This window comes from Schistocerca cancellata, chromosome 5, assembly GCF_023864275.1.
Source record: "Schistocerca cancellata isolate TAMUIC-IGC-003103 chromosome 5, iqSchCanc2.1, whole genome shotgun sequence".
Classification (NCBI taxonomy): Eukaryota; Metazoa; Arthropoda; class Insecta; order Orthoptera; family Acrididae; genus Schistocerca; species Schistocerca cancellata.
In genome coordinates this window covers 477,539,320-477,562,838 of record NC_064630.1, presented here as the reverse complement: position 1 = coordinate 477,562,838, position 23,519 = coordinate 477,539,320, and the positions used below count along the sequence as shown (strand labels likewise).

The 23,519-nt window shown below is 43.8% G+C and overlaps 1 protein-coding gene across 1 annotated transcript in view; it reads left to right on the top strand.

The window, feature by feature from the left end:
• LOC126188611 (methyl farnesoate epoxidase-like) overlaps positions 1-22,795 on the top strand; it is a 198,557-nt gene extending 175,762 nt beyond the window's left edge. Inside the window, exons 7-9 of the mRNA XM_049930213.1 lie at positions 3,287-3,404; positions 22,401-22,542; positions 22,620-22,795. Coding sequence (XP_049786170.1) covers positions 3,287-3,404; positions 22,401-22,542; positions 22,620-22,795 — 436 coding nt within the window. The remainder of the gene's footprint in view (positions 1-3,286; positions 3,405-22,400; positions 22,543-22,619) is intronic.
• The last annotated feature ends 724 nt before the right edge of the window (positions 22,796-23,519 follow it).

Sequence of the window (23,519 nt, the reverse complement as noted above, 5' to 3'; positions counted from 1 at the left end):
TTTAGGGTCAGCTGCCAGTCTTTGCTCCGGTCAGTGATCATCTGGGCGTGTATCTGCATTTCGTAACAATTTTCTGACATCGTCTTCTTGTTAATAACTGTATTCTCTTTGAATTGCCTAACAAAACTACAGACGTTATCCGGAAAGCCATTTATACAGTGCACAGGGTGAGCCAGAACGCCACCGATAAAATTTCGGAGGTTGTTGATGGGATATTTTTTGAGTGTTTTGGTATAAGGGACACCTTGTCTCCATTGGTTCTTTACAGAGTAATGATATAGTTACGACTTATTCAGTTTGCCACGCAGATTACCTATCTTTATGGGCAAAACCTTAACAACAGCAAAAAGGTAGATAATACTACAACACAAAACGCAGAGAATGCAAAAATCCCCAAACAGATGAAATGTTGTGTAATGGGGTTGCCATCGATGGGAGAACGTCTCAGTATAGTGTCTTTGTGCCGGCCTTTCGCTGCAGTCAGTGAGCCCATATACGAGATGCAGATTTTCCGTCAGTAAATCTATCAGTGCTGCACTGTATCACTGGTAATAAACAATAAACTCAACTGAAAAAAAGAGGAAAGCGATGTAGAACCGAGCAGTACTGAATTCAGTCTTGAGGTCGAAGAGTAAAGTTGGCTTTACTATTGTCGCAACAAGTGCCATGAGTGAATGGAACAAGGGTTTTAAAACAAGACACACAGTGCATACCAGCGGAATTTGCAGTGTTATGCACTTATTTTCAGTGGAATGAAGATACAAAGATAAATGAAGACAAGAAGTCAAACGAAATGCAGTTCTCTGTAACGGACCACCGGAGACCACATGTCCCTTATACAAAAATATCCAGTAATTATTCCTCAACAACTCCCGATAGTTTGTCGGTGGGGTTATGGTTCACAAATACTAGCGACCGTGTCATAAATTGATCATGTTCGCCAGACTCTATTTCACTTCTGCCCATGTCTATCCATTAATAACGACGTACTGAATTCTGTTTGCTGACAAATGCTTACTGTAATCATACACTTGTTCCACACTTGAAAAGCACATATTTCAATTACCAGGTGGTGGTGCGAATTTATGAAAGGCTTTCTGATATGAAAAAGACATAACACAATGTGTCTCTCGCGGATAAACTATGCTAATCAACTTCTCTATGATCGAGGTTTGTAAATCGCTTGTTGATAGCTACAGAATACTTGTTCGGCCTTGTTTTTTTTCTGATAGTGTCCTGAATAGTTCCCGACCGGTCCCAAGTGAGGAACTACTTAAAGCCCGGAATATATTACCCAATAGGACGCAGTTATCATTAAACCATGCAGTAGTGCTATATGATCCTGGGAAATACAGCGGCTGTAGCTTTCACTTGCTGTAAGCCGTTTGCAGCACCATCGTAGCAAGGCCACGTTGGCTAATGTTACAAGGCCGAATCAGTCAATCATCTAGGCTGTTGGCCCTCTACAGGAACTATACGTTAGTCTATACGTTAGTGTGCCCTCCCTTCAGATACCCCTCCAACGTGGTTGGACTTTGGTCACTACTATCATGAATCCTGCAGGCTGTCCGTAAATTCGTAAGAGTACGGGATGGAGGTCTCTTCTGAAAAGCACATTGCAAGGCATTCCAGATATGTTCAATAAGATTCAGGTCTGGGGAGTTTGGTGGCCAGCGGAAGTGTTTAAACTCAGAAGAGTGTTCCTCGAGCCCCTCTGTAGCAATTGTGGGTGTTGCATTGTCCTACTGGAATTGGCCAAGTTAGTCGGAACACACAATGAAGATGAATGGATGCAGGTGATCAGACAGCAGGCTTACGTACGTGTCACATGCCAGAATCGTATGTAGACGTATCAGGGGCCCCATAGCACTCCAACTGCACACGCCCCACAAAATTACAGAGCCTCCACCAGCTTGAACAATCCCTTGCTAACATGCAGTGTCCATGGATTCATGAGGTTGTCTCCATACCCGTACTCACCCATCCGCTCAGTACAATCTGAAACGAGACTCATCCGACCAGACAACATGATTCCAGCCATCAACAGTCCAATGTTGGTGTTGACAGGTCCAGGCGACGCGTAAAACTTTGTGTGGCGTTCGGCTCCGAAAGCCCGTATTGATGTTGTTTCGTTGACTGGTTCGCATGCTGACACTGGCTGATGGCCCAGCATTAAAATCTGTAGGAATTTGAGGGGGGGTTGCACTTCTGTCACGTTGAACGATACTCTTTAGTCGTCGTTGGTTCCGTTGTTGCAGGATCTTTTCCCGGCCGTAGCGATGTCGGAGCGTTGATGTTTTACCGGTTTCCTGATATTCATTGTACAGTCGTGAAATGGTTATGCGGTAAAATCCCCTCTTCATCGCTACCTCGGAGATGCTGTGTCCCATCGCTCGTGCGCCGACTATAACACCACGTTCAAACTCACTTAAATCTTAATAACCTACCATTGTAGCAGCAGTAACCGATCTAACAACTGTTATATAGGCGTTGCCGACCGCAGCGCCGGATTCTGCCTATTAACATACAGTGGCTAGGCAAAGCAATGTGAACACCTGTTCTTAGTTGGGAATGGTTTATTAAAAAGGGGTTGGACTTCCTTTTGCCCTTAATGTAGCTGCCGTTGTCCTTGTAATATTGGCATATAAGCATTGTATAGTCTCCAATAGAATGTTTTGCCACTCTTTGATCGGAATCTCTTCTAACGCCTGTAGTGACGATGCAGGCGGAAATCTGTTCCAGAGTCTGCGCTCCAATACCGCCAACAAGGGTTCAATAATGTTCAAGTTTGGGGGCTGTGGTGCCAGGGAAGACGCTGCAATTCAGTTCTTGTGCTCCTCATACCACGATTGCACTATCCTGGCTATGTGAATGCGTGCATTATCGTCCTGAAATATGGCATCATTGTTGGGGAATAACATTTGAATCAGGGAGAGCACCTGATCACCTAAAATGTTCACATAATCGTTGGCCGGCCGTTGTGGCCGAGCGGTTCTAGGCGCTTCAGTCTCGAACCGCGCTGCTGCTCCGGTCGCAGGTTCGAATTCTGCCTCGGGCATGATTGTGTGTGATGTCCTTAGGTTAGTTAGGTTTAATTAGTTCTAAGTCTAGGGGACTGATAACCTCAGATGGTAAGTGCCATAGCGCTTAGAGCCATTTGATTTTTTGTGATTTGTAAAAAAGTGAGACCTCAACCATTGTCATATTTTCCTGTATAATTCGGGTAAAAACGATGTCTGTGAATCCATATCAATGAAATAATGACAAAAACATTTACTATTTGTAGATTGGTTTACACCAGAGCTGCGCTGACGGAATCAATGAGAATGTGTCATGTCATACCAACACGTGGATATCGACGGGTACTCGAAGACACCACGCTATATGACTGTAGACTTCCAGAGGTTAGTACACACATTGTGTCATACTCATTAAAACCGAAGTCAGACACCAGTGAAAAACTTACTGTTGAGAATTTTTCCCAGAGTGTCCAGTCTTTTCAAACAAAACTCTGACATTTCAGTATTGACTTTCTACCCTTGAAATGATTCACCATGAGATGTTGCGACGTCTGATTCTGTCTACGTGTATAGTGTGGCAACCCGACGACAATGTAGCATGGAGACAATTGTGGGGTTACAGAGACCGTCAAGTTCTTTTGTTTGTGCAGACCACCGTCGATTATACGTACTTTTATGTCTAATACAGTTAGCAAAATTGTTCCGCCTTGTCAGTCTGTTCTACCGTCTGCAACTAACCGAAATCCAATAGATTTCTTTCTTCATTTCCAAGGAACGCTGGCTTTCTAGCACAGCTTAAACATATGAACAGTCATGGAGAAAACATTTTGTCATTATAGTCAGCCTCATTCTGCCAACGGCCTTGTCAAAGAGGGCGGAGGAGCGGATAGAGGTTCAGGGCACTCTCTTGTCCTAGGGGTGGGAAATTGCCCCTAAAGGCGGAAGAATCAGCAATGATCAACGACATGAGGATGCAGAAGGCAATGGAAACCACTGCATTAAAGACACGTAACGTGTATCCATAGGACATGTGGCCTGTAATAAGAAGTGTCATGATGATCTCTCCATTGGCAAAAGATTCCGGAATAGTCCCTCATTCGGATCTCCGGTAGGGGACTGCCAAGGGGGAGGTTACCATGACAAAAAGATTGAATAATCAACGAAAAGATAACGTTCTACGAGTCGGGGCGTGGAATGTCAGAAGCTTGAACGTGGTAGGGAAACTAGAAAATCTGAAAAGGGAAATGTAAAGGCTCAATCTAGATATAGTAGGGGTCAGTGAAGTGAAGTGGAAGGAAGACATGGATTTCTGGTCAGATGAGTATCGGGTAATATCAACAGCAGCAGAAAATAGTATAACAGGTGTAGGATTCGTTATGAATAGGAAGGTAGGGCAGAGGGTGTGTTACTGTGAACACTTCAGTGACCGGGTTGTTCTAATCAGAATCGACAGCAGATAGTTCATATACATGCCGACGACGCAAGCTGAAGATGAACAGATAGAGAAATTGTATGAGGATATTGAAAGGGTAATGCAGTATGTAAAGGGGGACGAAAATCTAATAGTCATGGGCGACTGGAATGCAGTTGTAGGGGAAGGAGTAGAAGAAAAGGTTACAGGAGAATATGGGCTTGGGACAAATAATGAAAGAGGAGAAAGACTAATTGAGTTCTGTAACCAGTTTCAGCTAATAATAGCGAATACCCTGTTCAAGAATCACAAGAGGAGGAGGTATACTTGGAAAAAGCCGGGAGATACGGGAAGATTTCAATTAGATTACATCATGGTCAGACAGAGATTCCGAAATCAGATACTGGACTGTAAGGCGTACCCAGGAGCAGATATAGACTCAGATCACAATATAGTAGTGATGAAGAGTAGGCTGAAGTTCAAGACATTAGTCAGGAAGAATCAATACGCAAAGACGTGGGATACGGAAGTACTAAGGAATGACGAGATACGTTTGAAGTTCTCAAACGCTATAGATACAGCAATAAGGAATAGCGCAGTAGGCAGTACAGTTGAAGAGGAATGGAAATCTCTAAAAAGGGCCATCACAAAAGTTGGGAAGGAAAACATAGGTACAAAGAAGGTAGCTGCGGAGAAACCATGGGTAACAGAAGAAATACTTCAGTTGATTGATGAAAGGAGGCAGTACAAACATGTTCCGGGAAAATCAGAAATACAGTAATGCAAGTCGCTGAGGAATGAAATAAATAGGAAGTGCAGGGAAGCTAAGACGAAATGGCTGCAGGAAAAACGTGAAGACATCGAAAAAGATATGATTGTCGGAAGGACAGACTCAGCATACAGGAAAGTCAAAACAACCTTTGGTGACATTAAAAGCACCGGTGGTAACATTAAGAGTGCAACGGGAATTCCACTGTTAAATGCAGAGGAGAGAGCAGATAGGTGGAAAGAATACATTGAAAGCCTCTATGAGGGTGAAGATTTGTCTGATGTGATAGAAGAAGAAACAGGAGTCGATTTAGAAGAGATAGGGGATCCAGTATTAGAATCGGAATTTAAAAGAGCTTTGGAGGACTTACGGTCAAATAAGGCAGAAGGGATAGATAACATTCCATCAGAATTTCTAAAATCATTGGGGGAAGTGGCAACAAAACGACTATTCACGTTGGTGTGTAGAATATATGAGTCTGGCGACATACCATCTGACTTTCGGAAAAGCATCATCCACATAATTCCGAAGACGGCAAGAGCTGACAAGTGCGAGAATTATCGCACAATCAGCTTAACAGCTCATGAATCGAAGCTGCTTACAAGAATAATATACAGAAGAATGGAAAAGAAAATTGAGAATGCGCTAGGTGACGATCAGTTTGGCTTTAGGAAAAGTAAAGGGACAAGAGAGGCAATTCTGACGTTACGGCTAATAACGGAAGCAAGGCTAAAGAAAAATCAAGACACTTTCATAGGATTTGTCGACCTGGAAAAAGCGTTCGACAATATAAAATGGTGCAAGCTGTTCGAGATTCTGAAAAAAGTAGGGGTAAGCTATAGCGAGAGACGGGTCATATACAATATGTACAACAATCATGAGGGAATAATAAGAGTGGACGATCAAGAACGAAGTGCTCATATTAAGAAGGGTGTAAGACAAGGCTGTAGCCTTTCACCCCTACTCTTCAATCTGTACATCGAGGAAGCAAAGATGGAAATAAAAGAAAGGTTCAGGAGTGGAATTAAAATACAAGGTGAAAGGATATCAATGATACGATTCGCTGATGACATTGCTATCCTGAGTGAAAGTGAAGAAGAATTAAATGATCTGCTGAACGGAATGAACAGTCTAATGAGTACACAGTACGGTTTGAGAGTAAATCTGAGAAAGACGAAGGTAATGAGAAGTAGTAGAAATGAGAACAGCGAGAAACTTAACATTAGGATTGATGGTCACGAAGTCAATGAAGTTAAGGAATTCTGCTACCTAGGCAGTAAAATAACCAATGACGGACGGAGCAAGGAGGACATCAAAAGCAGACTCGCTATGGTAAAAAAGGCATTTCTGGCCAAGATAAGTCTACTAATATCAAGTACCGGCCTTAGTTTGAGGAAGAAATTTCTGAGGGTGTACGTCTGGAGTACAGCATTGTATCGTAGTGAAACATGCACTGTGGGAAAACCGGAACAGAAGAGAATCGAAGCATTTGAGATGTGGTGCTATAGACGAATGTTGAAAATTAGGGCCGGCTGGAGTGGCCGTGCGGTTCTAGGCGCTACAGTCTGGAGCCGATCGACCGCTACGGTCGCAGGTTCGAATCCTGCCTCGGGCATAGCTGTGTGTGATGTCCCTAGGTTAGTTAGGTTTAATTAGTTCTAAGTTCTAGGCGGCTGATGACCTCAGAAGTTAAGTCGCATAGTGGTCAGAGCCATCTGAACCATTTGAAAATTAGGTGGACTGATAAGGTAAGGAATGAGGAGGTTCTACGCAGAATCGGAGAGGAAAGGAATATGTGGAAAACACTGATAAGGAGAAGGGACAGGATAATAGGACATCTGCTAAGACATGAGGGAATGACTTCCATGGTACTAGAGGGAGCTGTAGAGGGCAAAAACTGTAGAGGAAGACAGAGATTGGAATACGTCAAGCAAATAATTGAGGACGTAGGTTGCAAGTGCTACTCTGAGATGAAGAGGTTAGCACAGGAAAGGAATTCGTGGCGGGCCGCATCAAATCAGTCAGTAGACTGATGACCAAAAAAAAAAAAAAAAAGTCAAATTCTTATATTCCTTCTCTAAGAAGCACAAATTTTGGACATACATGTTATTTGCCACACCACACAGAGCAGAGGCCTTAACAGAAATTATAGCAAATTACGTAATGTTTAATTGGAAACCATTAATAAAAGAAAATGCCATCGTGAAGCCAACATTTTTTCCACCGTTGACAAAAGTGCAAACCTTCCTAAACCATAACTGGCGCAAAACACAAACCAAAGAAAGTGTTAGTGTAACATTACTAGCAAATAAAGGAACGAAGAGCGTTTCTATAGAAGGATGTGTGAAAATGATAGTGTAGAGCCGAGAGAAAGTAAAGTATTTCTTATGGTAATCAAAGTAACCGCAGACACTGTCGTAAAATATGATCTAATTTGTATGTTAAAACCAAGTTGTCTGTCCATCATAGGTTGTTGGAACATGTTGAACTTTTACTTCAATATTTATTTTGGTACTAATCAAATCCTGTCCCTTGCGATTTCAAATACGGATGTAATATCCAAAGTGGACGTTGATTGATGTTGTTATACAGCTTACGTTAGCCAAAATATTTTGAAGTTCATAAAACACAATGCGAGAGCTTCTGTAAAGTTTGGAAGGTAGGAGACGAGGTTCTGGCGGAAGTAGAGCTGTGAGGACGGGGCCTGAGTCGTGCTTGGGTAGCTCAGTTGGTTAGCCGGCACGGTTGCTCAGCGTGTTCGGTCAGAGGGTTAGCAGCCCTCTGTAATAAAAAAAAAACTGAGTTAATCGATCAACAACGAACTTAAGCGGGTGTCTTACGGTGTCCGCCCCGAGCAGATTCAACGAACGAAAGCGAACAAAATGAGATTAAAAAAAAAAAAAAGTTGGTAGAGCACTTGCCCGCGAAAGGCAAAGGTCCCGAGTTCGAGTCTCGGTCCTTCACATAGTTTTAATCTGCCAGGAAGTTTCATATCAGCGCACACTCCGCTGCAGGGTGAAAATCTCATTCTAGTCTAGCGGGATATTCGTTTTTTCGATACGTATTCACAGGGACAGCAAAATACAAAACTAACCTGTACTGTAGCAACGACTGAGGAGTTCTGTGCAGCCCACATTGACTCCTACCGCCATTCAACAACGCTGCTCGCTCGCTGCTGAAATTACCCTCTCTATAACGTATCGTAACTCTAAAAATAAGGAATATGATGCCATTTGCCCCTCACCATATTTGTTTCGGAGATCACAACACGGTTATGTTTCTTTCGACTTCGTCAATGAAATAGTTTAGAGAGGCATTAAGCAAAAAAAGAAAAACGTAGAGCAGGGAGCTCTAAACAGAAGCGTGTACATTTATTTCATAAGTATTGCACAGCACTATTGAGGCACTTGTCTCATTGCGACTCATTGCTGTGAATGGTCGTCTCGTAAAATACCTGGGGCCGCGCTGGGAACCAGTTCCGAACGTACCGCTTGACGTCCTCATCTGAGGTGAATCGTTTGCCTCACAGAGCCTTCTTCAGCTAACCAAAAGCGGCATACTCACGCCTATGGAAGGCGACTGAGGACTTCGCATCTTAATATCTGAAAGAGGTCCTTGACTGCATTTGATGTATGCTGCCTTGTATTTTCGTATAGCACAATGACTCCTACTGTGTGTTGCACTGCCCGTTTTGATTTCATAGCTTTGCGAAGCGTGGCCAAGGCTGCACATTCATCGTGGTACAACACTGCAGAAGTTGGTAAGAAAGGGTACTTTTGGTTAAAGAACGAGGTGAGCATAACCTTTCATCCACTTATGAGGACGGCCTTGGATATTTCTGGTTGGCAGTGTCTGCTTGCTTACACTGGAGACTTCACCTTTTGGATTCGGGTTCGAAGTGATGACACCACGTCTCCAGCGACCACTCATGATAGTAACTCACTTCCTTCCTTGATACAGTGCTGCAGATGTTCAAGAGAGAGTCCCATTCGACAAACTTCATGTGGTGGTTGAAAATTGTGAGCCACCCATTGGGCACACACTTTGTGTGCTTGTTCTGGCATAACGTGCTTAACACCCGACAGCTTCATGGTAGGAAGATGAGTCCAACTGAGGAACACTTCAAAATATGTGCGGTGCGCTTAACAGCTATCAACGTGAAAAATTCTCCAACTTCATCTCCGTGAGAGATAGCATCAAAGCATAAACATCATTTCTCCTACATAGAATTGTAATGTGATATCAGGAGAAATACTGGGTAAAATCGGCAAGGAAACATTTAAACATCCTGTGACCATACTATACAAAGTGCAATCGGCATACTTTAAGACGGCTTTTCTGTCGGTACAACTGCGTGGAATACCTCATCAGCTCTCGGTTCTTTTTGGATGTACAGATTTAACTACAGGTTGATAGGGCTGCAGCTCTTCGTCTTACCTCTTTTCAATCCCGAATCCAGGCATCTCTCTCTGTAACTTCTACATGTTGTTTATTACCATTCTTTTCAAAATAATAAAAGATTTGTTCTACAACATTACAAGGCACGCGGGGACTAATAATGATCTAACTTACACGTTAAAGTACATTTGTCAGTGTCTGACTTATGCTGCCATACAGGTTTTGATGAAGTAGCATGCTGGACACTAGTAACAGTCATTTTTATAGGTATGAAGCGAGGATTGTCATGCTTTCAGCCGTCCACATTCAATTACTGTCAGAGTCAGCCAAATACTGTAGTGTCTCCAAACTAGGGTATTAACATTATCTGACGGTATAAATCGTCTGTCATCTTCTGGTGACAGTGGTAACTTAATCACACAATGCTGACTACATGACACTTGCCACCCTACACCGTCATGTTACAGCAAAAATAGTGAAACTGTCCCCAAATGCTCCGGTTACAGTGAGACTGCAACAAATTCCCCGTTTTACAGCATAAATTGTACCAAATTTACTCACGTACAGGTGGAGAATCTAGTAGATAAGCGAGTATTTTGGATTTTTACTTGGTAATATGGTCGTCTTGGATTCCAAACTTAGCACATGTAGCCTAGTTTCACTGTAATGGCAGGGAAAACTCAATGGGTGACAGGAAGGAAAACATTCAACCGTGCAGGGCGCACCAGGTATGCAATGTTGACAAACTAAAAAAGCTGACGAAATGTGTTATATGCCCATACACATTAGCATCTGTAGGTTACTGTCATAGAAACATCATTACCCAACTAAGTGGTTTACTGTGTTACATTCCTGGTTAGTGAATAACCCGTTTGCAGACATGAAACGGTACTGGGGGAGGCAGTTCAGCTATAAGTGTAGACAAAGCGGAGCATGCTTTGTCTAAGCAGTTTACTGTGATGGAATGTCATGTTCATGTCGTTAATTAGTGGATTTTCAAAAATTAACACTACATTGAACTCGCAGATTGATGAAAAACCTATAACAAGATATTTAGCATAGTATATTGTGTTGAAATGTCACATTCCTAGCGAATAAATTCAAGAAATTCGTACCAAAGACTTCTTCTGTCGTTTCCTGATGGCTGAGCTTTCCAAGGGTTCACCAGACAGTTCCATAAAATCCGTACACTTAGGGACTCACACTTTGGATGAGTTGGCTGTCATACATCAGGTTTCCGAACGTAGACTGCTGAAAATGAGTGTTCTGCTTAGGACTCTCATTGTTGAAGTGTATTTTCACTATTCTTCAGTCGTACTCACATTTTTTGTACGGTAATCCAGTATCTTTGTCAGTGGTTGAGAGATGAACATTCCATTTATTTGCGCTGAATTCTGACATAACTGATATCAATCATAACTTTTCAGCACAACATTCATGTCAGTAATTCGTGAAATTAACAGTACACTGAACTCTCGTTCTGAGAACATCGCATAAGAAGGTATTTAACGTTGCAGAGAATAACGCCACATTCATTGGTGTAATAAGCAATAAGAGTGGTCTGACTTTGGAGATAGTGAAAACTCAACGTCTGGAAACAATTCCGAGTGTCCTCCTCAAATGATGTTTGTCTGAAAATAGTTCTGTGCACTGCTCCACTATGTCGGACGCTGTATCAGGGTGTCTGTCTGCATGCTGTGATAGTGATTTTCAGCTATACTTCTTGTACAAAATTAAACATATGGATCTGCCTATGATCTGTGTGTGTTGCTGCAACACTAGATACAGTATCTGTATATGCCTGTAGCAGATATTTGACGATGGTCTCCTATTTAACCCTTCTTGATGTCTGTTAGGTGTGATATATTATGGATTATTAACGGCGGCAGGTTCAGTGACAGTTGTAGCATCAACTCTGATCCAACTGGTAGACATATGAGCAGTAGCATTGTCTTTCAACCTTATTCAACATTTACTGGGTCAAGACTCCATTCTACTGACGCGTATGACAGTCGCTTTCATGTCAATAATGACGCTACATTCTTCCGGAGCCAGAAGAAAACTTCGTCTTCTGACATCACGCATCGCCGGTCGTTCTCATGTTTGCGTGAGATACATATCCCTCGATGCGTATGGACCACAAATCTGCACATTTTCTTCGATCTTATGACACTTGTCACTCTTCATCTACACTGAGCTGACAAACGTCATAGGACAACAATATGCGCATATACATATGGCAGTAGTATTGCGTACACAAGGTACACTGAAGCGCTAAAGAAACTGGTATAAGCTTGCATATTCAAATACAGAGATATGAAAACAGGCAGACTACGGCGCTGCGGCAAGCAATGCCTGTGTAATACAAGTGTCTGGCGCAGTTGTTAGATCGGCTACTGCCGTTACAATGGCAGGTTATCAAGATTTAAGTGAGTTTGAACGTGGTGTTATAGTCGGCGCACGAGCGATGGGACACAGCATCTCCGAGGTAGTGATGAAGTGGGAATTCTTCCGTATGACCATTTCACGAGTGTACCGTGAATATCAGGAATCCGGTAAAACATCAAATCTCCGATGTCTCTATGGCTGGAAAAAAAATCCAGCGAGAACGGAACTATCGATGACTGAATGAATCTTTCGACGTGACAGAAGTACAACCCTTCCCCAAATTGCTGTAGATTTCAATGCTGGCATATCAACCAGTGTCAGCGTGCGAACCATTCAACAAAACATCATCGATATGGGCTTTCGGAGCCGAAGGCCCACTAGTGTACTCTTAACGACTGCACGGCACAAAGTGTTACACCTCGCCTGGGCCCGTCAACACCGACATTAGAATGTTGATGGATGGAAAGATGTTGCCTGGTCGGACGAATCTCGTTTCAAATTGTAGGAAGAGGACGGACGTGTACAGGTATGGTGACAACCTCATGAATCCACGGACCCTGCATGTCAGCAGTGGACTGTTCAAGCTGGTGGTGGCCCTTGTAATGGTGTGGGGCTTGTTCATTTCGAGTGATGTGGGACCCCTGATAAGTCTAGAAACGACTCTGACAGGTGACACGTACGTAAGCATGCTGTCTGATCACCTGCATCCATTCATGTCCGTTGTGCATTGCGACGGACTTTGGCAATTCTAGCAGGACAATGCAACACCCCACACGTCCAGAATTTCTACAGAGTGGCTCCAGGAATACTCTTCTGAATTGAAAAACTTTCCCTCGCCACCAAACTCTCTAGACATAAAATTATTGAGCATATCTGGGATGCTCTGCAATGCGCTGTTCAGAAAAAATCTCCACCCCCTCGTACTCTTACTGATTTATCGACAGCCCTGGAGGATTCATGGTGTCAATTCCCTCCAGCACTACTACAGACCCTAGTCAACTCCATGACACGTCGTATTGCGGCGCTTCTGTGTGCTTGCTGGGGCCCTGCACAATATTGCGCAGTTATACTACACTACTGGCCATTAAAATTGCTACATCACAAAGATCAAGTGCTACAGACGCGAAATTTAACCGACAGGAAGAAGATGCTGTGATATGAAAATGATTAGTTTTACAGACCATTCACACAAGTTTGGCGCCGGTGGCGACGCCTACAACGTGCTGACATGAGGAAAGTTTCCAACCAATTTCTCATTCACAAACAGCAGTTGAACGGCGTTGCCTGGTGAATCGTTGTTGTGATGCCTCGGGTAAGGGGGAGAAATGCGTGCCATCACGTTTCCGACTTTGATAAAGGTCGGATTGTAGCCAATCGCGATTGCGGTTTATCGTATCGCGACACTGCTGCTCGCGTTGGACGAGATCCAATAACTGTTAGCAGAATATGGAGTCGGTGGGTTCAGGAGGGTAATACGGAACTCCGAGCTGGATCCCAACGGCCTCGTATCACTAGCAGTCGATACGACAGGCATCTTATCCGCACGGCTGTCACGGACCGTGCAGCCACGTCTCGATCCCTGAGTCAACAGATGGGGACGTTTGCCAGACAACGGCCATCTGCACGAACAGTTCGACGACGTTTGCAGCAGCATGGACTATCAACTCGGAGACCATGGCTGCGGTTACCCTTGACGCTGCATCACAGACAGGAGCGCCTGCGATGGTGTACTCAATGACGAATCTGGGTGCCCGAATGGCAAAACGTTATTTTTTCGGATGAATCCAGGTTCTGTTTACAGCATCCTGATGGTCGCATCTGTGTCTGGCGACATCGCGGTGGACGCACATTGGAAGCGTGTATTCGTCATCGCCAAACTGGCGTATCACCCGGCGTAATGGTATGGGGTGCCGTTGGTTATACGTCTCGGACACCTCTTGTTTGCATTGACGGCACTTTGAACAGTGGACGTTACATTTCAGATGTGTTAACGACCCGTAGCTCTACCCTTCATTCGATCCCCGCGAAACCCTACATTTCAGCAGGATAATGCACAACCGCATGTTGCATGTCCTTTACGGGCCTTTCTGGATACAGAAAATGTTCGACTGCTGACCTGGCCAGCACATTCTCCAGATCTCTCACCAATTGAAAACGTTTGGTCAATTGTGGCCGAGCAACTGGCTCGTCACAATACTCCAGTCACTACTCTTGATGAACTGTGGTATCGTGTTGAAGCTGCATGGGCAGCTGTACCTGTACACACCATCCAAGCTCTGTTTGACTCAATGCCCAGGAGTATCAGGGCCGTTATTACGGCCAGAGGTGGTTGTTCTGGGTACTGATTTCTCAGGATCTATGCACCCAAATTGCTCGAACATGTACTCGCATGTCAGTTCCAGTATAATACACTCCTGGAAATGGAAAAAAGAACACATTGACACCGGTGTGTCAGACCCACCATAGTTGCTCCGGACACTGCGAGAGGGCTGTACAAGCAATGATCACACGCACGGCACAGCGGACACACCAGGAACCGCGGTGTTGGCCGCCGAATGGCGCTAGCTGCGCAGCATTTGTGCACCGCCGCCGTCAGGGTCAGCCAGTTTGCCGTGGCATACGGAGCTCCATCGCAGTCTTTAACACTGGTAGCATGCCGCGACAGCGAGGACGTGAACCGTATGTGCAGTTGACGGACTTTGAGCGAGGGCGTATAGTGGGCATGCGGGAGGCCGGGTGGACGTACCGCCGAATTGCTCAACACGTGGGGCGTGAGGTCTCCACAGTACATCGATGTTGTCGCCAGTGGTCGGCGGAAGGTGCACGTGCCCGTCGACCTGGGACCGGACCGCAGCGACGCACGGATGCACGCCAAGACCGTAGGATCCTACGCAGTGCCGTAGGGGACCGCACCGCCACTTCCCAGCAAATTAGGGACACTGTTGCTCCTGGGGTATCGGCGAGGACCATTCGCAACCGTCTCCATGAAGCTGGGCTACGGTCCCGCACACCATTAGGCCGTCTTCCGCTCACGCCCCAACATCGTGCAGCCCGCCTCCAGTGGTGTCGCGACAGGCGTGAATGGAGGGACGAATGGAGACGTGTCGTCTTCAGCGATGAGAGTCGCTTCTGCCTTGGTGCCAATGATGGTCGTATGCGTGTTTGGCGCCGTGCAGGTGAGCGCCACAATCAGGACTGCATACGATCGAGGCACACAGGGCCAACACCCGGCATCATGGTGTGGGGAGCGATCTCCTACACTGGCCGTACACCACTGGTGATCGTCGAGGGGACACTGAATAGTGCACGGTACATCCAAACCGTCATCGAACCCATCGTTCTACCATTCCTAGACCGGCAAGGGAACTTGCTGTTCCAACAGGACAATGCACGTCCGCATGTATCCCGTGCCACCCAACGTGCTCTAGAAGGTGTAAGTCAACTACCCTGGCCAGCAATATCTCCGGATCTGTCCCCCATTGAGCATGTTTGGGACTGGATGAAGCGGCGTCTCACGCGGTCTGCACGTCCAGCACGAACGCTGGTCCAACTGAGGCGCCAGGTGGAAATGGCATGGCAAGCCGTTCCACAGGACTACATCCAGCATCTCTACGATCGTCTCCATGGGAGAATAGCAGCCTGCATTGCTGCGAAAGGTGGATATACACTGTACTAGTGCCGACATTGTGCATGCTCTGTTGCCTGTGTCTATGTGCCTGTGGTTCTGTCAGTGTGATCATGTGATGTATCTGACCCCAGGAATGTGTCAATAAAGTTTCCCCTTCCTGGGACAATGAATTCACGGTGTTCTTATTTCAATTTCCAGGAGTGTATATTTGTCCAATGAATACCCGTTTATCATCTGCATTTCTTCTCAGTGTAGGAATTTTAATGGCCAGTAGTGTACTTTCTTTGGCTCTTCAGTGTATGAAAGGGTAGTGTATTGGCTAAGCTCTTATTTGTACTCAGTGAAGACGTGATCATGGTCGCATGATGGTATTTAACAAACTTTTTACGTGGAATGGTAGTTGGAGACACTTAATTTCCGAAATAATTAGGAAGTTCAATATTCGGATGTCCACAATGTCAAGAGCGTACCGAGAATACCAAATTTAAGGGATTACCTCTCAGCACGGGCAGCGCAGCATCTGACATCTTCCACTTGATGACCGAGACTAGCGGCGTTTTCATAGAGTTTACAGTGCTGACAGACAAGCAACACTGGATGAAATAAACGTAGATATCTATGTAGACGTACAACAAACGTATCCGTTAGGACAGTGTGGCGAAATCTGGCGTTAATGGGCTATGGCAGAAGGCGATCGACGCGAGTGACTTTGTTAACATCACGACATCGCTCACAGGGCCTCACCTAGGCTCGTAACCATATCGGTTGGACCCTAGACGATTGGAAAACAGTGGCCTGGTCACATGAGTCCCGATTTCAGTTTGCTAGGGCTCGAGTATGGCACAGTCCCCATGAAGCCTTGCACACCAGTTGTCAACAAGACACTGTGCAAGGTGTGGTGGCTCCATAATCGTATGACTGTATTAATATTAAATAGAGCGGGACCGGGTAATGTTTGGCTACTTAGAGGCAATTTGCAGCCATTCATTGACTTCATGTTCCCAAACACCGATCGAATTTTTGTTGATGACATGCGTTATGTTACCGTGGCACAACTGTTCGCGACTGGTTTGAGGAACATTTGCCTCGGGCATGGATGTGTGTGATGTCATTAAGTTAGTTAGGTTTATGTAGTTCTAAGTTCTAGGGGACTGATGACCGCAGAAGTTAAGTCCCATAGTGCTCAGAGACATTCTGAGGAACATTCTGGATAATTCTAGCGAATGATTTAGCCACCCAGATCGTCCGACATGAATCCCATCGAACATAGATGGGACGTAATTGAGCGGCCAGTTCGTATACAGAATCATGCACCGGCATTACGGATGGCTCTATACTTGTGCAGGGGTTGCCAACTACTTGTTGAGTTCATACCACGTCGAGTTCCTACACTTCGCCGGGTAAAAAGAGATCCGACACGATTTAGGAGGTATCCCATGATTTGTCACCTGCGGTTTGCGGCAGGGCAGGACTCCTGCCGATAAAAATGCTACTCTGTCGCGTCTAGAATTACTGCAATATCTCTAAGTCTGAGACTTTCACGCTACTTCTGCTAAGCTACAAACTGTGAACTTATAAATGCTGCTCTACGGACTGTGATAGCTTTCGGTTGGATTCAGAGTTCTGGAAAAACTTCCCAACGTTAAATTCCTTAATTTAGGCACCAAACTGAAAATTCAAGTTACTTCTCTGTTGACGTCGGAGCCTGTCATACTAATAAGCTAACGGGCAATGTGACAGAATACTGTTAGGTTCAGTCTTCAAATGCTGCCTCCCTGTTTGGTGATAATAGCGTTGTTCCTCAGATTTTGCTATTTACAGCTACAGAACATCATTGCAGTTGTGCGGGATAAAAAAGTAAAATTCACTGTATGTATGCTCTATACTTACAGCAGGATCGGTGTCTTTGGTTTAAGGATCGAATCGTGTTACATTGGTTTGAGGATGTACATACGAGGGCTGGAACTTAAATAGTTCAAAAATGTTCAAATGTGTTTGAATTCCTAAGGGACCAAACTGCTGAGGTCATCGGTCCCTAGGATTACACACTACTTAAACGAACTTAATCTAACTTATGCTAAGAACAACACACACAACCATGCCCGAGGGAGGACTCGAACCTCCGGCCGGAGAACTTAAATAGTGGCAACTGTTTATTCACAACCGATATAAAAGAGTTACATGTTTGCACTTGTTACTGTGCTTCAAATTAGTCACCAGCGTTGTGTAGAACCCGTTGCCAGCGATGTGGAAGGCGTAGTATATCTTTAGCAGAGCCTGTTCTGTTGATGGTGCCAATGGAGGGGTCTACTTTTAAGGACATTAACAGGTGAAAACATGTAACTCTTTTGTATCGGTTGTGAATAAATAGTTGCTACTATTTAAGTTCCAACCCTCGTTGTTCATCGTAACGGTAATCTAATACCGGCGCTCATGACATTCCGCTTCGTTGACTGTGTGCTGTCTGGTGTAGACTGTTGCAGTTATACATATAGATGAATTGCAGGGAATGCCCTATTGCGAAAAGCTGTATCAAACTCCCAAAACCATCTTGTCCACCACATCTGGTAGACATGCAAGTAGTCTGGACATACCCATGTTGTTCAGATTCATGTCTGTAGTGATTTAGAGTCAGTGACAGGATTTGGTGAGATTCTCTCATCATTATGCCCACGTTTTCTTGGAAGTTACTACCAGAGATATGTTCTGTTCTTCATGTTACTACAAAATCAGCAGCATACTGTTGGGTTCAGACCTCACACACTGTTGTTCTTTACACGTCACATGTTCACTATCATCACACTGGTCAGGGATGTGCCTATTGATAACAGCGGTTTTTGTAAGTACAATCTATAAAGAACTGTACCAGATGACAAGATGGCAGCTTACCATAGACGTTGGCGAAAACCTGAACCATGTTTGCAATTCGTGAAAACTGTCTACAGTATCATCCTCGAGAGTTCCAGAAATTTCAAAGGTATATCACCAACTAAATACGTAAACACAGTGCACCCGAGAGATGAAGCATCACTAAAAGCTTGAAATTATATGTTCGAAGCCACTCCCCTACGTATTGCTGGCCGAGCTGTTCTAGGCTCTACAGTCTGGAACCGCGCGATCGCTACGGTCGCAGGTTCGAATCCTGCCTAGGGCTTAGGTTAGATACGTTTAAGTAGTTCTACATTCTAGGGGACTGATGACCTCTGAAGTTAAGTCCCATAGTGCTCAGAGCCCTTGAACCAACTCTACGTATTTAGTTCTTCCGCATTTTCCCCCTCTTCACAACCCTTTCTCTATTCCGCTTATATGTTCACGATGGTGACGGGGACGTTACGATTTTTTAACTTTTTCTCAGCGTGGTTGATTGTACGGTTTCGGACTGCGCGGCCATTCCCACCGGAGGTTAGAGTCCTCCCTCGGCCATGGGTGTGGGTGTCGTTCTTATTATAAGGTAGTTTAAGTAGTGTGTAAGTCTAGGGACCGATGACCTCAGCAGTTTGGTCCTTTTGGAATTCACACACATTTGAACGGTTTCGGATTTCTGTACAAACGATTCCACTTTGCCCGCGATATTTCGCCATATTAGTTGTCTTCTTTATGTTCTCTGACTTTTGATGTTATGTTCGTTCGTCTCAGTGTCACTACTAGCTTCTATTTCAGAATCGAATCTACATAGGTGCTCTACAAGTCTCCACACAGCGCATGTTGCAGAACAACTTTCCTGTTCCATACAACAGCAGCCAATGCACCAAATGACATCATGTGGTGTCTGTATTACCAGCCACGTACTCTGTCAAGTAGCTTCATCTATCTTGTGAGGAAAATATCTAGTACCGCTACAGTGCTTATAAGCGTGTTTCCAGCAGACCATTGTAGTACTGGTCTGTTGATTTTACTTTAACATTTCGACCTAAGGATTGTTGGATGGCGCTTATTCATCTCTAACACATTATCAGTGCTTTTATCACAAACCAGGAAACACATTTTACTGCCGACCTATTTTCAACTTCTCGAGGTTAGTGTGTATTCCATCTGATGCCATATGCATCAGTGTTTGTGTCTCGCAGAATCAACTATGTATTAGATCTAAAAGGCATACCAAAACTGCAGTTACTCATAGCAGTCACTATACGATTTTTATGCTGCATTTTCATCCCCTTGAAATCCCTTCCTAGGTGATGGTGTAGCAGGTGCTGGAAATAGATTTGCTACATTGGAACGTTAATAGCGACGCGTTACAGAGGACTGAAAGATCTGAATTAGCTCCCACAAACGTCGCATACATTTCATCGCAACACCATGTCCTTCTAGCACAACAGTCACATCCTGTTCTACAATTAGTGCATGGCTGAGTGTGAAATCTTGTAACCGACTGTGTAGGGGGGAACAGCCCATAGGACTCTATGCAATCCAAACTTCAGGTATGGACACATCACAATAGGCAAGCTCCTGTTTGTCGGCGCGGTATGCTTGCCCCACGTGATGTCACACAGTGCACCGGCTGCTCTCGTAACCTTCCAGTTATTCAACACTAGACTCCCGAAGATGAATTTCGTTGCTGGCCTTTGGAGCGTCCAGATACTGCCGCGGAAGCTGTCCTCGGCATGAGATGCAACAGCATTGTACAGACGAGGCACCTGGTGGATTTGGCAGTGCAAGTTCTGTAAGCGGACCGGCGCAAGTGGCAAATGCTTGAAAAACAGTTACAACTATTTGATAAGCGTGCAGGTTGCACCAGCGATATATGTACACAGTGATTCTTTTTCAATTCCACCCCATTTTAAACTTAAGACAAGGGATTTTTTAAAATTTTTTATCATTTTAAATTTAGGACATGTACATTTCTGAATACCCCACTACTTTAAACTTAGGGAAAGTGAACTGTTGGGTTCTAACCTTAAGGTGTCAATCGGTCAAACTGTACAAAGGGAATGGGGAATACTTTATAAACTGTGACATCGGGAAGTTGATTCTTGAATCTCCCACAGGTTAAAATTAAGCACCTGATTCCGTACTTACAAGGGAAACTTCCCATCTCATCTTCAGATTTATTGGTAAGATGGCACAGTGGATAGTCTGTTAAAAACTGATAACAAGTGAAGCATGAAAACGGGAAGAAGGTGTACTGAACTGTAAAAAGAAGCAACTAGAAACAGTGAACTGCCCTAGCTTAACAAGTGAAACATCGAGCGAACTAGAAAAGCAACGGCGTCGTGGTTAAGGGGTCATGGTGGTGGACTAGAAAGAGGACGAGCCGTGTTCGAAACTCTATCATGCGATTTATTTTCTTTTTTTCTCACAACATTATGAACTGTCCGTCCTGTCATTGAGTTGTCTGTCCTCTTTCTGTAGTCCTAGCAGTTGTCACACCAGACACTGGTTATAGAATATGAGTGAAGTGGTAAGAATAAATTACCGTCGCGAACAAATGTGATGAATAGTGAGAGCGGGCGGGATACCACGTAAACGCCTCACAGAAATGAAAACAACAAATAGACTGGTGTGAACTATGTTACAGCAAAGGAGTTCAAGAGTCAAAACTTCCAAAACGGAACACAACTTCAAAAACGCTAAAAACATATCTATTGTCAGAGCACAGAGAAAATGTGTCAATGTGAAACTGTGGCGTTCGTTTGTTGCACCTTATGTAACAAACTTTTTTTTTTTAGAACTGATCACATACACATTCATACGAACACCTAACTCAGGCAAGGAGGCGAATCTCAGTCAATCACCAGGCGTACAAATTAGGTGCGTCGATAAGAGATTCCTGACATGTGCCACACGTACTGTCGCTAACGCCATGTATGCACATCAGACGTGTTGGCTGAATTGTCGCCTTGTCATCAAACGTTTGCAGTTCCCGTTCGAAAGCCACTTCCTTTCGACTGCTAACCGAGTAGTTGTGCAGAATCAACTTTCATTGTAGGTCCCTTCCTTACACCTCACTCTTACAAACGGACGTTACAGCACGACACAGACACAAATATGAATACAGCGAACAGCGGGGGAAAAATTAGGGTGACGGAGCTTTGAACAGAGCTCACTTACTTTGCAGTTCAACACCGTAACCATTCAACCACGACACCTTGGATGTTGCAGACTGCTCTATACTGAACTTCTTGCACTTCGTCGGTGTACTGTTTCTATTTTGCTTATATATATATATATATATATATATATATATATATATATATATATATATTGTGTGTGTATGTGTGCGTGTGTGCGCGCGCACGCTCGTGGGCGACGATATGCATCGGTGCCTCTTACGAAATAAATCGGACTCAGATTTTGAGATGTGGTACGATAGAACTTTTCCTGCGGCTGAAATTATGCAAAATAAACGTTCTGTTTACACTTTTACAATGCTCAGAAAAGCATTAACATAATAAAACACCTCCTGGAAGGTCAACACGCCGGAACTTCATTAATTAGAATTGGACCATTTGCTGACAAACTGACTGCTATGCCATGGACAACCATTACTAATACGCAACTATGGACCTGCATCTAAGAGACCATACCCTGTAAATGTGCAGTGCTAACGTTAGTTTGAATTGAAATGTATGGAAGAGTCCTGATATACCTTCAAAGAAGGTTGGGTAGTATATATACATATTTTTAAATTCAAAACATTTCAGTTACACTGTTAATTATAGGCTGAAAAATAATATCAACAAAAGTAACACTGCTGTCTCAAATGTGTACTTAAAAACAGAAGTTTATATTGCTTCCTAACTTTAATAAGACGTTAACTTGAAGCAACTGTTGTTTTTTATGCAGAATACAGTTGTACTGGTAAATATCTGGGCGCTGCATATGGATAAAGACCACTGGGGTGATCCCGAAGTGTATCGACCAGAGCGTTTCATTACTGAAGCTGGGAAGTTTAGAGAGGATGATGCGTTCTTACCATTTGGTCTTGGTGAGTTATTGACAATGTAATGAGTTATGGTAAGGTAATTTGTGAACCATACCTGACAACTTCAATTTGTCTTTCAGGTCGGCGTCGATGTTTGGGAGAGCATTTGGCAAGATGTTGTTTATTTCAAATGTTTACCGGAATCTTGCAAAATTTTCAACTTCTTCCAGCTGATGTTACTAACCTGAAGTACTCTACTCTTGAGGGCGTTACTCTCGCACCAAAACCTTATGACATTATTTTCAAATCTCGGTAATATTTCAACGCCGCAGAAATATAATGATTGTCATTATTGCAACTAAACATGAAATCTAATAGGAGAACATGCCTTACTGAATTTAAATTGAGGTGTCAATGTTCAGTAAAATGAAAGTTCATTAACCTGTTTCCATACAGCCACATCATCACTTCCAATTTTCCTTCCTTGAATTTGTGAGAATGTACAACAGTGTTCAAAGAAAATTATGAGAAGGACAGATGAAGTTCGTAAAACTTGGTTACACTTGATCAAGAATATGAGTGTTTTTAAGTCACTGTTGTCAGTACATGAGCTGTTATTCTCAACTAACAATTAAATTCTAATTTAGTTTTTTTAATGCTTTTCAGTAATGAACTTTGCAGTTTATATATATCAGCACCCAAATAAGTACATCAATTTACTTATGGCAGTCTCATTAATAATTGCTTGCTACAGTATTCTGTTAGGGAAATGATTATGCAGTGGTGGCTGGACTTACTCTGCCCCTGTGTCGCTCTTCATCACCAATTAATTCATAGTTTATATTTGTTTCAGTAAAAAGCAGTAGTTAGAACACTTATAATCCTGCAAACAGAAACTTGTTTCTTGTGGAACACCTGACAGAATCATTTACTTCAACGCAACACATAAAATTAACTATGTTGTAACAAGACATTTTTACAGAACTGTAATTCATTTTCGTTAAAAATTTTGCTGGCTTTCCAAAAAAACCATTTGCAAA